Source organism: Glossina fuscipes, unplaced genomic scaffold (genome assembly GCF_014805625.2).
Source record: "Glossina fuscipes isolate IAEA_lab_2018 unplaced genomic scaffold, Yale_Gfus_2 2, whole genome shotgun sequence".
Taxonomy (NCBI): Eukaryota; Metazoa; Arthropoda; class Insecta; order Diptera; family Glossinidae; genus Glossina; species Glossina fuscipes.
Window position 1 is genome coordinate 32,064,411 of NW_023998416.1, and position 12,447 is coordinate 32,076,857.

The 12,447-nt window shown below is 34.3% G+C and overlaps 3 protein-coding genes across 3 annotated transcripts; 2 read left to right on the forward strand and 1 right to left on the reverse strand.

Moving 5' to 3' along the window:
• The first annotated feature begins 203 nt into the window (after nt 1-203).
• Nucleotides 204-2,706, forward strand: LOC119633748. Its single transcript, XM_038027457.1, has one exon. The coding sequence runs from the start codon at nt 328-330 to the stop codon at nt 2,026-2,028; it is 1,701 nt and encodes a 566-aa protein (XP_037883385.1). The 5' UTR covers nt 204-327; the 3' UTR covers nt 2,029-2,706.
• Nucleotides 2,707-3,808: 1,102 nt separating this feature from the next.
• Nucleotides 3,809-7,339, reverse strand: LOC119633593 (protein Spindly). Its single transcript, XM_038027208.1, has 5 exons — nt 6,395-7,339; nt 6,128-6,343; nt 5,931-6,072; nt 4,906-5,004; nt 3,809-4,844 (listed from the first exon to the last, which is right to left on the reverse strand). The coding sequence occupies exons 1-5, from the start codon at nt 7,074-7,076 to the stop codon at nt 3,809-3,811; spliced, it is 2,175 nt and encodes a 724-aa protein (XP_037883136.1). The 5' UTR covers nt 7,077-7,339.
• A 3,108-nt stretch (nt 7,340-10,447) lies between these two features.
• On the forward strand, nt 10,448-12,218 carry LOC119634069 (intraflagellar transport protein 57 homolog). Its single transcript, XM_038028002.1, has 5 exons — nt 10,448-10,853; nt 10,913-11,377; nt 11,432-11,711; nt 11,776-12,066; nt 12,159-12,218. Exons 1-4 carry the CDS (start codon nt 10,548-10,550, stop codon nt 11,922-11,924), a joined length of 1,200 nt encoding a protein of 399 aa, XP_037883930.1. The 5' UTR covers nt 10,448-10,547; the 3' UTR covers nt 11,925-12,066; nt 12,159-12,218.
• The last annotated feature ends 229 nt before the right edge of the window (nt 12,219-12,447 follow it).

Consider the following 12,447-nt stretch of genomic DNA (forward strand, 5'->3'; position numbering starts at 1 on the left):
GGAGAATGAGATGAATCTCTCTGATTATATAGATGGATTTAAAATGAAAACTTTTGGCCAAATGTATTCAGTTGAAGAAAAAATTGAGCAGTTAAAGCGATTGATTGTTTTAGAGCAACGTGCGAACAGCATTAAGCGTGATTAGTACGGAAAATGAAAATGATTGCATCGGGCGGTAGATGTGTATCGTGTATTCTCCTCACAATTTTTACCTTCAAAGTAATAAATGCACAAAAAAATTGTTGGAATAGTTGGAATGATAGTTGTTTGGTAAAAATCGAGATTATAAACCATGCTAATCCAACGAATTACGATAGAAGTCATATTATGGAAATTGATTGCTCGCCATTGCAAGGCAGCGATCGGGAAGAGATTAGCGCGCATATGGATCGTTCACAGAAAATGACGTCACAACGTTCTATTGATATCCAGTCAATAATATTAGACGGTTGCCGCACACCGTTAAATACTCATAGCTACGGTCTGGAATATGTTCCAGCTTGTTCCAATATCACTGAAATCGTTATAAAGAATTTCCATATGGATTTCATTAGACAGTTACACTGCGTGAGTGCGATCCCTTTGCAGATGAAAGCATTACGTTTCGTTAACAATGAAATCGCTGTTGCTGATCAGAATTCATTTGAATCTTACGACTTATTAGAAGCATTGGAAATCGCTCATAACTCTTTGCGATCTTTGCATCCGAAATCTTTACAAAATTTACAATGTTTAACCGCTTTGCGAATCGTCGATGAACCGGTTCTAATAATCAAATCTTCTGAATTAATACAGAGCACTAAAGTGACCAACTTACACATCGAATCAATAAAGCAATTAACGGCAGATATATTTCATTCATTACCTGAGGCATTAACAAATATTTATATAGCAGATACCGTAATCGATAGTGATGCTATACAAGTGATTAATGACGGTTCTTTAAATAATCTAACAATTGTTAATTGTTTTTTGCAATCCGTTTCCGTAAACGATGCAGCTGCCAGTATCGAATGCATTAATTTAAGTGATAACAATTTAGAAAATTTCGAAATCTCTACGAATAACTTGCGTACGTTAGATTTAAGTAATAATCGTTTGGAAACGTTACCCCTTAAATGGCTAACAAATCTTGACAGTTTACATGATCTTATATTGAAAGGAAACCACATTAAAGTCTTGCTATTCTACGAAATATTGCAATATTTACCACAAGTTCGGCGTCTAGACATTCGAGCCAATCGTATGCAATCTTTACATAATATTGATCATGAATTCAATGAATTAACGCTTTTTCGGGTACAGGTGCTAAGTGATCGTAATCCCTGGGATTGTCTTTGGTTGCATAGCTTTGCTCATAATTATCCTGAGGTATTTCGCACACTACGATACGATAAATTCATATCAAAGATAAATGTGAATGGTTTGGAATGTATACCTTCCGAAAGGCGACAAACCGTTAATGAACCCATAATGCAAAGTAATGCGACAAGCATAACTACAAGTACAACTACAGTTAGCACATCGGCAAGTCCTAGCACATCCGATCAAGTAGTAAATGTCTCCGCCTACACTATCATTTACGGTAATCCATGGGAATTTAAAAGAAATCAACGGGCAGAAGCTTTAATCATTGTCTTCATGTTGCCGTTGGGCATAGCTTTATTATTTCTCCTATTGTACCTGTGGATATATTGTCAAAAAGTTTTTCACTTGTCATATTATCAGAATTTCAATTGCAGGCGTCGTCCTGAGCAAAGTGTCTTAAATTCAGGGCACGAGTTCAATTCGCTACACTTGACGGTCTCGGATCCCTCGCTTACTGTATGCAATCAAACTAATGACAATTATGAAGAACCGATAAAGTTGGACGTACCATCTATATGCAATTGCAATCAAATCGGTAATGGCGGCAATTGTCAAAGAAATCTGCAATTAATCTACGAAAGTTTTCCTAAGGAACGTCCACAACAAATATATGAACAAATCATAGATGTCGAAGATGAATTCTCAGAGAAGCGAGCATGAAGCATGCGAAGCATGAATTCGAGAATTGAAAGTCAAGGCAAAGTAATAATCTCTTCTTTCATTTACACTGCAGAAGCGAAAGCAGCATAGACCATAAGGTTTTTTTTACTAGTTTACAAAAATTATAAATAAGTAAATAGTCAAATAAACAGATGAAATAAATCTTATCGTTTCCCGATGACTAATTTAAATCAGCCAATAATTGGTGATTGGATAAAATGCTATCAAACCTAAGATATTGAGGAGCAATGCCATTGGGATAACACAAAAAGGGTATTCTTGATAACTTTTTGTACCCTACACCTTTTTGTGACATCAACATATATTAAGTTGCGCGTATGCATACAACACACCCACCGTTGCCAATCCGGTTTGTCCGTCTTGTGTTCAACTTCGCAAATGTTTAAAAAGTTGCTCTATGCGTACTTGCAGGATGTCTGTACGTATACCATTATCCCATGATTGATGTAGGGTATAACAATACATTATATTTGGAAGGTATTGAGGACGGTAGGATCGGAGCCACACCCGCGAGACATAACTTTGATTTAAGGGGCTCCATGGCCTAAAGCAAATTTGCACCTAAACGGGAAGAAAAAAGGAGACGCCAGAATAAGTGAAATCCTTAGTAAATATTTTGTGCGATTAACAACTATTTGAACGAAGCGGAAAATTTCCACCTTATCCAAAAAAAGGTGATATTTAGTTAAAAACGTAATGTAAAACAAGGAATTATGTAATAAATAATATAAAATAATTAAATCAATTTATTGAAAATATCCTTCGAGCGATCGATTTGGAAACCCATGTTTCGAGAAAAACGCATATTAGTTCAGACGAGTTGTTTTCGATTTTCAACAATCTTGAGAAATAATGTTTAGACGAACTAACGAACTAAAATATTTTTCGACTTTCTCTACAAAAAGACTATATAAAGGATACTGTGGAAAAGTCACACGTAAAGAATGAACATCGTTTGCCATCCTATGAACGCTATCCATATAAACTGTTCGCATGCCTTATAGGCATGTTTTTGGTATTACAATACGTTTATTTATTTATTTTAAGTACACTCCCAGGACCTTAAAAACGCCCTGACTTATCCAATTCAAATCTTCCGCATTCTTTTTCCCCCAAGAATTTTCGCTAGAAGATGCCTTTGTTTTTGGTGTTATACCGACTACACGTTTTACACTTTACGTGTTGAGGAATTACAGAGAAAGCGACAAGAAATGACTTCCGTATTTGTAATAGACATCAAAGTCTTCATCGCACAATTTTCATTTACTTTGAATCCTACGCTACGAGGGGAAATGCTTTTAAATAAACAAAAAACACTTTTTATTAATTAATTAATGAGTTAGATAAGTTAGAAATCATCAAATACAGCGTCCGATCAGGCACTCAGTTAAGTCTCCCTTGGCGAAAAAATTTCAAACACCTGTTTAAAACATCTTTGAGTTAAAAAAAAAAAAAAAATTATTTTTCTTCATTATGGCTCAAAAAAGGAAAGTTGAGTTTTTTAAGCTCGAGCTTCATTCATTATGATAAATTAAGGCAGCGACATAAAGGCAGTGAATTTTTATACATAACTTCACTGTAAGTGCTGTTGCTGTGAATGCTTTAAAATTCTAAACTCTCTGCCAATGTAAATTTTTCGGATTAATTAAAATACGATAAATAAAAAACAAAGAATTGATTTATCAAATTATTGCAAAAATTAATTATAAATAATACAAATGAGAATTATTTTATAGATATTGACACGGACAGCTGAACATTAATCGCGTTTGGAGCTCACAACTACATGGCGTACGACAATATTAGATTTTGTTCGAGATCCTTTAACCGAAACTTTGTTTATGCTCTTTGTGAAAAGTGGTGTTAACGTTTCGTCTGAAACGGACACACAATCTTCGGATGATGATTTATCAAAGGTCGGACTATGTATCGTTGCTTTTTCTGTCGAAAATGTTACATTTTTGGGTGCTTCTTCATGGAATAAATCACGTTTCTCACTTAATATTGAACGCGACTTCTTTACACATTTGTCTACTTTATCTGGTTTCCTCAGAGCTCTTTGTGAAGGACGCATTGGAGAGGGCGGTTTACCAACTAACTTGAAAAATTTTTCTTTTATTTTCGGAGACGATTCGTAATTCTCGTTATCGTTATATATATTAAAAGATCGAACAGGGCTTCCTTGAAGTTTCTGTTCACCTTTCAGTTCATAGTTTGCCTTTGTTAAGGATTCATCGCATCGCGATTCGTTTTTAGGCTTTTGTTCACCATCATAATCTTCCTTTATTGCAGATTCATTGCTTTGCGATTTGCTTTCAGGCTTTTGTTGATCGGAAGCAGATGATTCACTTTTCGTGGAGAGGTTAGTAACTTCCTGTACGAGATTTAGTTTGGCAATTTCTTCTGATATTTTGGGAGATATTTCCGATTTCTCACAATCCGATAGGCCTGCGTTGGAGCTACCGCTTGGTGGCTGATTGTTTTTGAGTCCAGCGTAAGAACTTTTTGTTAATTCGTTGGGTTCCGCTTCGTCTTCAAGTTTTTGTCCAATTTTTTGGATTTCGCAGCATTGATCCTTTCCAATTAAATCTTCTTTCTCACTTTCTGCTATTGCGGTTGGCTTTAACAGATCGTTTTTCGGTCTATTTATTATACGTGGTCTTGCTTCTTCTTGCTCTTTATGGGTTATATGAAAATCCAAGGCTTGCATTGGTTCAAATGGAATCTTATGTTCGTTTAATAAATATTCGCGATTTAAAAGAACGCAACGTGATTTTAAGGATTCAAATCTCCAGCTAAATTTTGAAATATTTTTTTTTAGTATATAAAACTTTGAAAAGCATTCCAAATACTTGCCGAGCCATATCCTGAAGGGCGTTACGTAACTGTTCCTCCAAACTGGCCCTTTGTAAACGCTCGCTGTGCAGCTGTTGCCTAAGAGTATTAGTTTCTTTTCTGGAATATAATAAAAAAAAAAATAAATAAATGACTGTTTGATGTGAAACTTTGACTTTCTCTACTTTTCTAAACAGATTCTCTAATGAATGTAATGGATGAGTGTATTTAGCAAATATAGCATGTATCAGTTTGGCTAAACTCATTGAACTTAGAAAACCAGTGAGACGCAGACAATTTTCAAGGAACAACCTAAAATGTTGGTTTAATTTCAAAAAACCTGGCATTCGAATTGACTGATGGGTGGAAAAAAATTAAGTAAATCTACCGTGCGGCTGTATATCCGATCATAAAAATATGTCTAGCTTTCTAGCCCGATTTCTTAACTACCAAAATTGTTTCTACTTTATGGTAAATGTTTAAAAATAAAAATAAAAAAATGCAGGGCGCAGAAAACTTCTAGAAAACTAGAAAAAAAGGAAACCGCCACTGTTGCCGTGCTCGTTGATTTATAAAAATAATTGAGCATGTCAAGCCTTTTACAGTAAACCCACCACAATAATAACATCCACAAGCACGCTATTGGGCGAGGAACACCCATTAGTGTCAACATATTTCAGATCTTCATATCTTTCCAAGCCGTCTTAAGTTTCCAGGCAAGACTAGGAGGAGGTGGTTATTGCGTTTTCAACAAACGTCTAGAATGTGTAGGACAACTTCCTGATTATTTCAAAAAGCACCAGAAATTAGGTTACAATCAATCACACATTTGCTTTACACACATTTGCTTTGTATAAAACTTTCAGATATAACTAAGGTCGATGCAAATTATTAACACATTCTCCCTGTCTGTTCATGCGAAATTCGATTGATTTGTTTTTATTATTGGCCCAACTTTTTTAAACACTTGTTGAAAAAGAATAACTTGCAATTGCGTTATATTTTTATGCCACCTCCTTGTCAACTTTAATTTGTTATAAACTTACTTGCAAAAATCAAGCATTGAGTCCAGCCAAAGTACTCCTCTTTCAGAAGATAATTCCTTAAGGTGTTCCTGTGTCCAATTTAATTTGCGCTCCAAGCCCTCGTTCTCACTTAGTAGCCGTTGAATACGTTGGTTTAGTTTTTCTAAAAAAGTTTTCCATTTGAAATGTGAGCCTTGCAATAAAAGATGTGTTTTTACCTTGATAAGTCCTATCTGCGAAACAAAATATTGAACTGCATGCCTCCAACTCAGTTCGCATAGAAGTATTTTCACGTTTTAAACGACGTATCTCGTGTTCGCTTTCGCTGTAGATCTTTTTCATTTCCAGATAACTTACCTTTTGAGCGTTTAGCAGCTTTTTCATCGCTTGGCGCTGATCGTCAACTTCAGCAAACAAGGAATTGCCTTTGCGATCTAAAGAAAACGAATTAAAATTTCAATAAACCCCATAAATATATAAATTACCAACGCATTCCGGCATGCTTGTCATCATCGCTAGTTTGGCATTGGCTTCTATTAGTTGTTCTTGGGTGCTTTCGAGCATTGACACTTTTTCTTCTAAATCTGTCTGTTTCGATTTTAAATTTTCTTCTAAACAATTGACTTGATCTCGTAGTATTTCAATGTTCTTCTCATGTTCGGCTATTGTGAGCGTGCAGCGCAAAAAACTCTCTTGAAATTCCTCCATTTTTCGCAACAATTCAATATTTTCATTCTCTAACATATGCATGCGTTCAAAATCCTCATTGGACAGTTTACTCTCCTGAGGTGATACAACAACAGGAAGGTCAGTTTTGTTTTTGACAGTTTCTTCCACCACTTTTGAAAGTTGAATATTTTCATCAACCACAACATCAAAGTCTTGTTTCAGCTTCCGATTAGCATTTTCTAGTCTTTCTATTTCCTGTTGCAGTTGTTGTAAATCATTTGTATTACGATTGTTTTCATAGCTGGTCAGTTGGTCCAATTCTTGTGACAGGAAGGCTTCTGCAGCTGTGGCTCTTTGGAGTGCTCCTTTTAGTTCATAAATGTGTTGAGTATCAGCTTCATTAACTTTGACCATTTCTTGATATCGATCATTAAGTTTGCAATATTTTTCCAGCAAATCTTCAGGCGACAAATTTAAAACATCCGAATAATCATCCATTTTAACACGAAACAACTGACAATAGAAAATATTCTTTAAAATTTATGAAAGACAGCGCCTTTTAATCAAACTAATTTTTCTTCTTCTTATAAATTATAAAAGATATTGTATTTAGCATCTTCTATATATATTAAGAATTTGTGATGTAAATTATCGTAACGAGTTAAGTACAATCTACACAGAATCATTGTTCATTTATCAAGCTTTGAAAATTATGCTAACGTATGAGACTTGATGCCTTTATACATTTTTATATGAACTTTCTTGTTTTTATTTTTCCTACGTTATTTGTTTATATTGGTTTGGATTTCCTTTTTACTTTTTAGCACCATTTTAAAACAAAAACCATTTGGAATATTAATCGTATACTGAAATAAATGAAAAAGTTACAAAATGAATCAAATTTTTTTATTTGAAAGGGATGGTCGGTTTGCTTCGGCAATTGCTTCATAAGATTTTTTAATTTTTATTAATAAATATTTATGTATTAAAGTATTTTTTTTAGTATGACATATAATAAATTTCTTTTATGAAATCACATGTGATATGTTCGACTTATATTTCAAAGCAAATCAATGGTGGCTATGAAATGGAATCAAAAAAAATATTAAAAAAATATTAATTAACTTGAAACTCGGGAAAAGTAATATTGATGTTATGTGGCGGACGTCATAACACGTATAATATTTATTTTATCAACTTCATAAAGGTTCAAACAAATAACTTAGTGCTCACATTGAACCTTTTTTATAGAACACTGCGAATTTTCGGTTATTGATTTGCAGAAGAAGAAGAAAACGAGTTCGGTCATTAAAATGTTTATTGGTTAAACAAGAAGTGATAATGTTACACACGCTTGCAAGTAAGTTTGTAAATTTATTAAATTAAATATGCATTTTTACTTATTTTTTTATGCGTTTTGTACAAGATATGCGAATAACCAACCGCCACCACTGTTTTCAACTTTTTCGTGCTTCCCTATATACTTTTAAAAGGATTTTTGATCCTGTTTTAATTTGATGATGCGCTTATCTCTATTTATGAAGTATAAAAAGATTTCCCTTTTTAGGAGCCCTTCTGGAACCGATGGAGATACGCGCAATGATGCCAAACGATGTGAATTATGAACGCCGCCTGTTGAAAATGGACTTATAGTAGACTTGTAGAAATAGTCCGCTTTATTTTTTGCAATATGCTATGTAGACGAACAATGAACGGATTTGTATGCATGTTGACGAGTCAAAAGACAACTAAAGACTATTCGCGTATACGCAGAAGTAAGCAAAAAAGAGACGACTATAAGGTAAAAATAAATTAACGCTAGTTGAAAACCTAACGCTAACGTGTGATTACACGGGCAAACACAACTAACGGTTCGCGTAAAGGACTGTGCCACGTAAAAATATTTTTTTACCTTAAAGCAGATGTTAATTTTATAAGTGCTTTTGGTAAATTAAACAAGTAAGAAAGTTATATTCGGCGACCACCGATTCTCACGTATCCATCACTAGGCTTTTCACATTCTACTGTTCTAGTGCTTTTATTTAATGCCCATATCGTTGGTATTATTAAGAAAAAATTAATCGCGATCTCTGCCATATGCATTTTTTCGTAGACAACGAACCTTTCCCAAAAAGACAAATTCAAAACTGTCATTATTACTGGCAGTTTGCCTGTATTAAAAGCTATACGGAATCATTCGACTTCGAGATGGAGCACCGTCAAAAAATTAAGCAATATCATTACAACATCCGGCGAAAAAATGAAAATGCTTTAGGTGCCAAGTCATATCGGTTTATTGGGAAATAAGCAGGCTGATCGAGAGGCAAAGTATGCTGCTTCTGCACCTCTAATTATGGGTGATGTCATGGAAAAGTTGGAACATCAAAGATACATTGGAAGAAAAGTTAAAGAAAAAATTACACAATGAAATCTACAATACCATCATCAGCACTACTCTTCTCTTAACCATCAATTAATTTCACCTTTATATCCAACAAATGTTGAGAAAATCAAGATCTAAATTGTGGACAAATTCTCATTATTTGCCTTCGCTAGAAGTATTGCATTTGGAGCGACTAATCCTATGGACATTCTAAAATCAGCTACAGAACAGAACATCAATACAATATATTACTTTATTAAAATTACTAGGCTCAATATTTAGCGCACTTATAATAATAATAATAACATATCTTCATTTGACGAATGTACATTCTGTCCTGTTTGCGTTATAAGCACAAAACCTCAAAAAAGTGAAAACAATAAAATCTAATCGTTTGTAACTTTGTGTGGGCATAGCCGATTTTCTCCAGTTGTAAGGAGTAGAGTTTTTCATAAAGTAAATGTGAAAAATTTCAGAAGAAATTTTAACTTTATATTTAATTTTCATTTTATAATTTCTGAATGGCGAACAAAAACCCACGCATTTGACACACAGACATTTGAAGCACGCAGATGGATAGACGTGGGGTCATCGGTTCAGAATTTCCCGCTAATTAAGAATATATGTACTTTATAGGGTCTCTGAAGCTTCCTTTTGGGTGTTATATGCATTACTGAAAAGTGCCCTTGGTGTGGGATTGCCGTTAACTCCTATAGTCGGTAAAATATCCATTAAGCCATGAAATGACCACTAAAGTACTCTTTTATACATATACATTTGGGTTGGAAAGATATATAGTTTTCTCAAATAGGGTTTATGATCAACAATTTTCAACAAGATGCTTTTTCGTTGTCTCCACTTACACATAAACGTCGCACAAAATATTTGCTCTCTCTCTCTCTCTCTCTCTCTCTCTCTCTCTCTCTCTCTCATAGCTCTGACAACGTTTGTTTACATTTAGGCGCATGAAGCATGACATGATAATTTTAATACGTGAACGCTGCTAGCGAAATGTTCCATCTTATACATATAATGTTTTGGTGTTTTTATATATGTATGGTTTACGTTAAAAGTTACCGAGGGTTTGTGTCTTCGAAAAGTGGAACAATGGAATGAAGGAAAAGTGAAAATACAATTTGAACAAAGATTGTTGTATTTACTATTATGAAGCATACACCAATTGGGCGAATTGGTACACATTTCCAATTTGAATTTTTCATCGGTTTTTTTTTTTTGTATAAGCACGAAGCGCAAAAATGAGTTAGTTTCCATTTCATTTTGTCTCTCGCGACATCGTTTCCTTACTTATTATTCCCTTTATAAATTTTTTTTCTATTGTCACAACAAAACTTTCGTATCCTTAGTTATGGCGTTGAAAACAAACAAAACGTTTTCTCGTTTATTATGAAATAAGAGAATGTAAAGAATTATAAACAAATTTTCTTTAACTTTGCTATTGTTGGTATTTAATTTTTTGCAGCATTCCAGAGATATAGTATCGCTGCTTTGAACGCTCTAAGCAGATCAAAAACCAGGTGATTATTTTGTCTTGCGCCGAATAAAACAAATCCGTATATTTAAGCAGTATGGACGAAATGCCCGCTAGCGCTGACGCTCATAATTTACCTGTTAACAGCTTTCAGGCGGATGATTTATTGGAAAAACTTAAATTACTAAACTATGAGAAGAATTTATTAAGTGAACTTAAAATGAAGCCACTTTCAAGATTTTATTTCCTAAAATCAACAAATCCTGGAGAGCAATTTTATATGTTTACATTAATTGCTTGGTGGCTTTTAGAAAAGTTGGGCAAGCAGACAATGTCTAAACCGCAGGAATCTGACGATCCCAATGAAGTCATAGCTAAAATTGTGCTTTTGCTGCAGGAAATGGTAAATGAAAAATTTTAGAAACTTATTAAAACATTTTTAAATATTTTCTATTGCTGCAGGATGTCCCAGTGGAATTCACTCCTAATAAATTGATACGAGGTGCTGGGGCTAGTTGCATTTTTGTTTTGGACACTTTAGCTACGCAAGTATTAAAAGTGATAAAATTCACCTGCCAAAAGCCCCATATAACTCAGGAGGAAGATATTATTAACGATTATATGGAGGATAACGCAGAGATTATTTTGGAGAAGATTGAGGACGAACAAAATGGGATTATGAGTGACGATAGCGGTGAATTCGATGTAAATGGTTACAATTTTAGGCAATGGCAAAACCAGACAATTCGTTCCACTGATAAAAATTTAAACAGTCTGGAGATATCTGATAAGCTTACCGATCAGCAATTTTGGCGTTTAGAATTTGAGCAGGTTCTGCCGCAGCTCAAAGTCTTTGTAAAAAGCGATATCAGAGATTGGAGAGCACATCTTGCTCAAATGGAATCCTTCAAAAAGAATATAGATGAGGTACAAAGAAGCAATTATAATGAAAGAAAAAAACGTGATTTCTCATTTCAATAGATTACGGAAGATACGCAATTGGAATTGAAAAAGCTATACAATGAGTTCACTTATATCTTAGAAAAGGTCGAGTCGAGAGAGAAACACTTGAATAACGAACTACAAAAGCTTATACAACAATACAAAGAGATCTCCATTGAATTGTCTCACGTACAACATGGCCACACTCAGATACTGGCACAAACTGAACAATCCGTAGAGCAATTGAAAGCTGTAATAGCTGAGAATGACAATAAGAAAACTGAAATGGAAAGACGGGGACAAATGATGTCGGATAGCAGTGAGTTGTTTGATTAATCGTTTATCGTAAGCGAAGCTTTTCTTTATCTTCCTTCCTGTTGCAGGTTTCGTGATACAGATTAAGAAAGCTGTAGCTAAACTTAAAGACGACGTAGCTCATCTGAATTTGGAAGTTGCGTTACTCGTTAGCGGTATCGATCGTGAGATAGTGCGAAAAATAACGAATACGATCGAAACGACCAGAGATTATTAACTTAAAAAGTCAACCTGAAGATATCTTAAATATTGTCATTTGATTTTAATACACATTCTATGCTACATATTTCTGCATCTTATGTCTATCGGTGGACCATAATGTTACTCAACAATTTAACTAATAACTTCAAAGCAATCAGGTTTGTTTGTCCGTAAGCGTAAACATATTTATTTATCTGACTCTTTCTTTTTTATTTTTTTCTACGTCTCTTATCATATACAATTAAATAAGTCAGCCGTCAGTCGTTCGTTGGTGGTCCGTGGTGTACGTTTCAATAATAAACTAAATAATTTATACACTTTTTAAATTGACTAGATTGCTGCAATGCCTTTCGTCCGCAAGACGCTTCATTTGACTTGAGCACTTTGTCAAGAGGCAAAGGACATTATTTTTTCTTTCTTTACTCCCGCTTATCTACTACAATCGTTGCGCGATATTGTGTGTTGATATCTTTTATTAAAAGGCATTCTGAATAAGGCAACGATTTTTGTATTTATGTTTCCTTAGCGGCTTATAATTG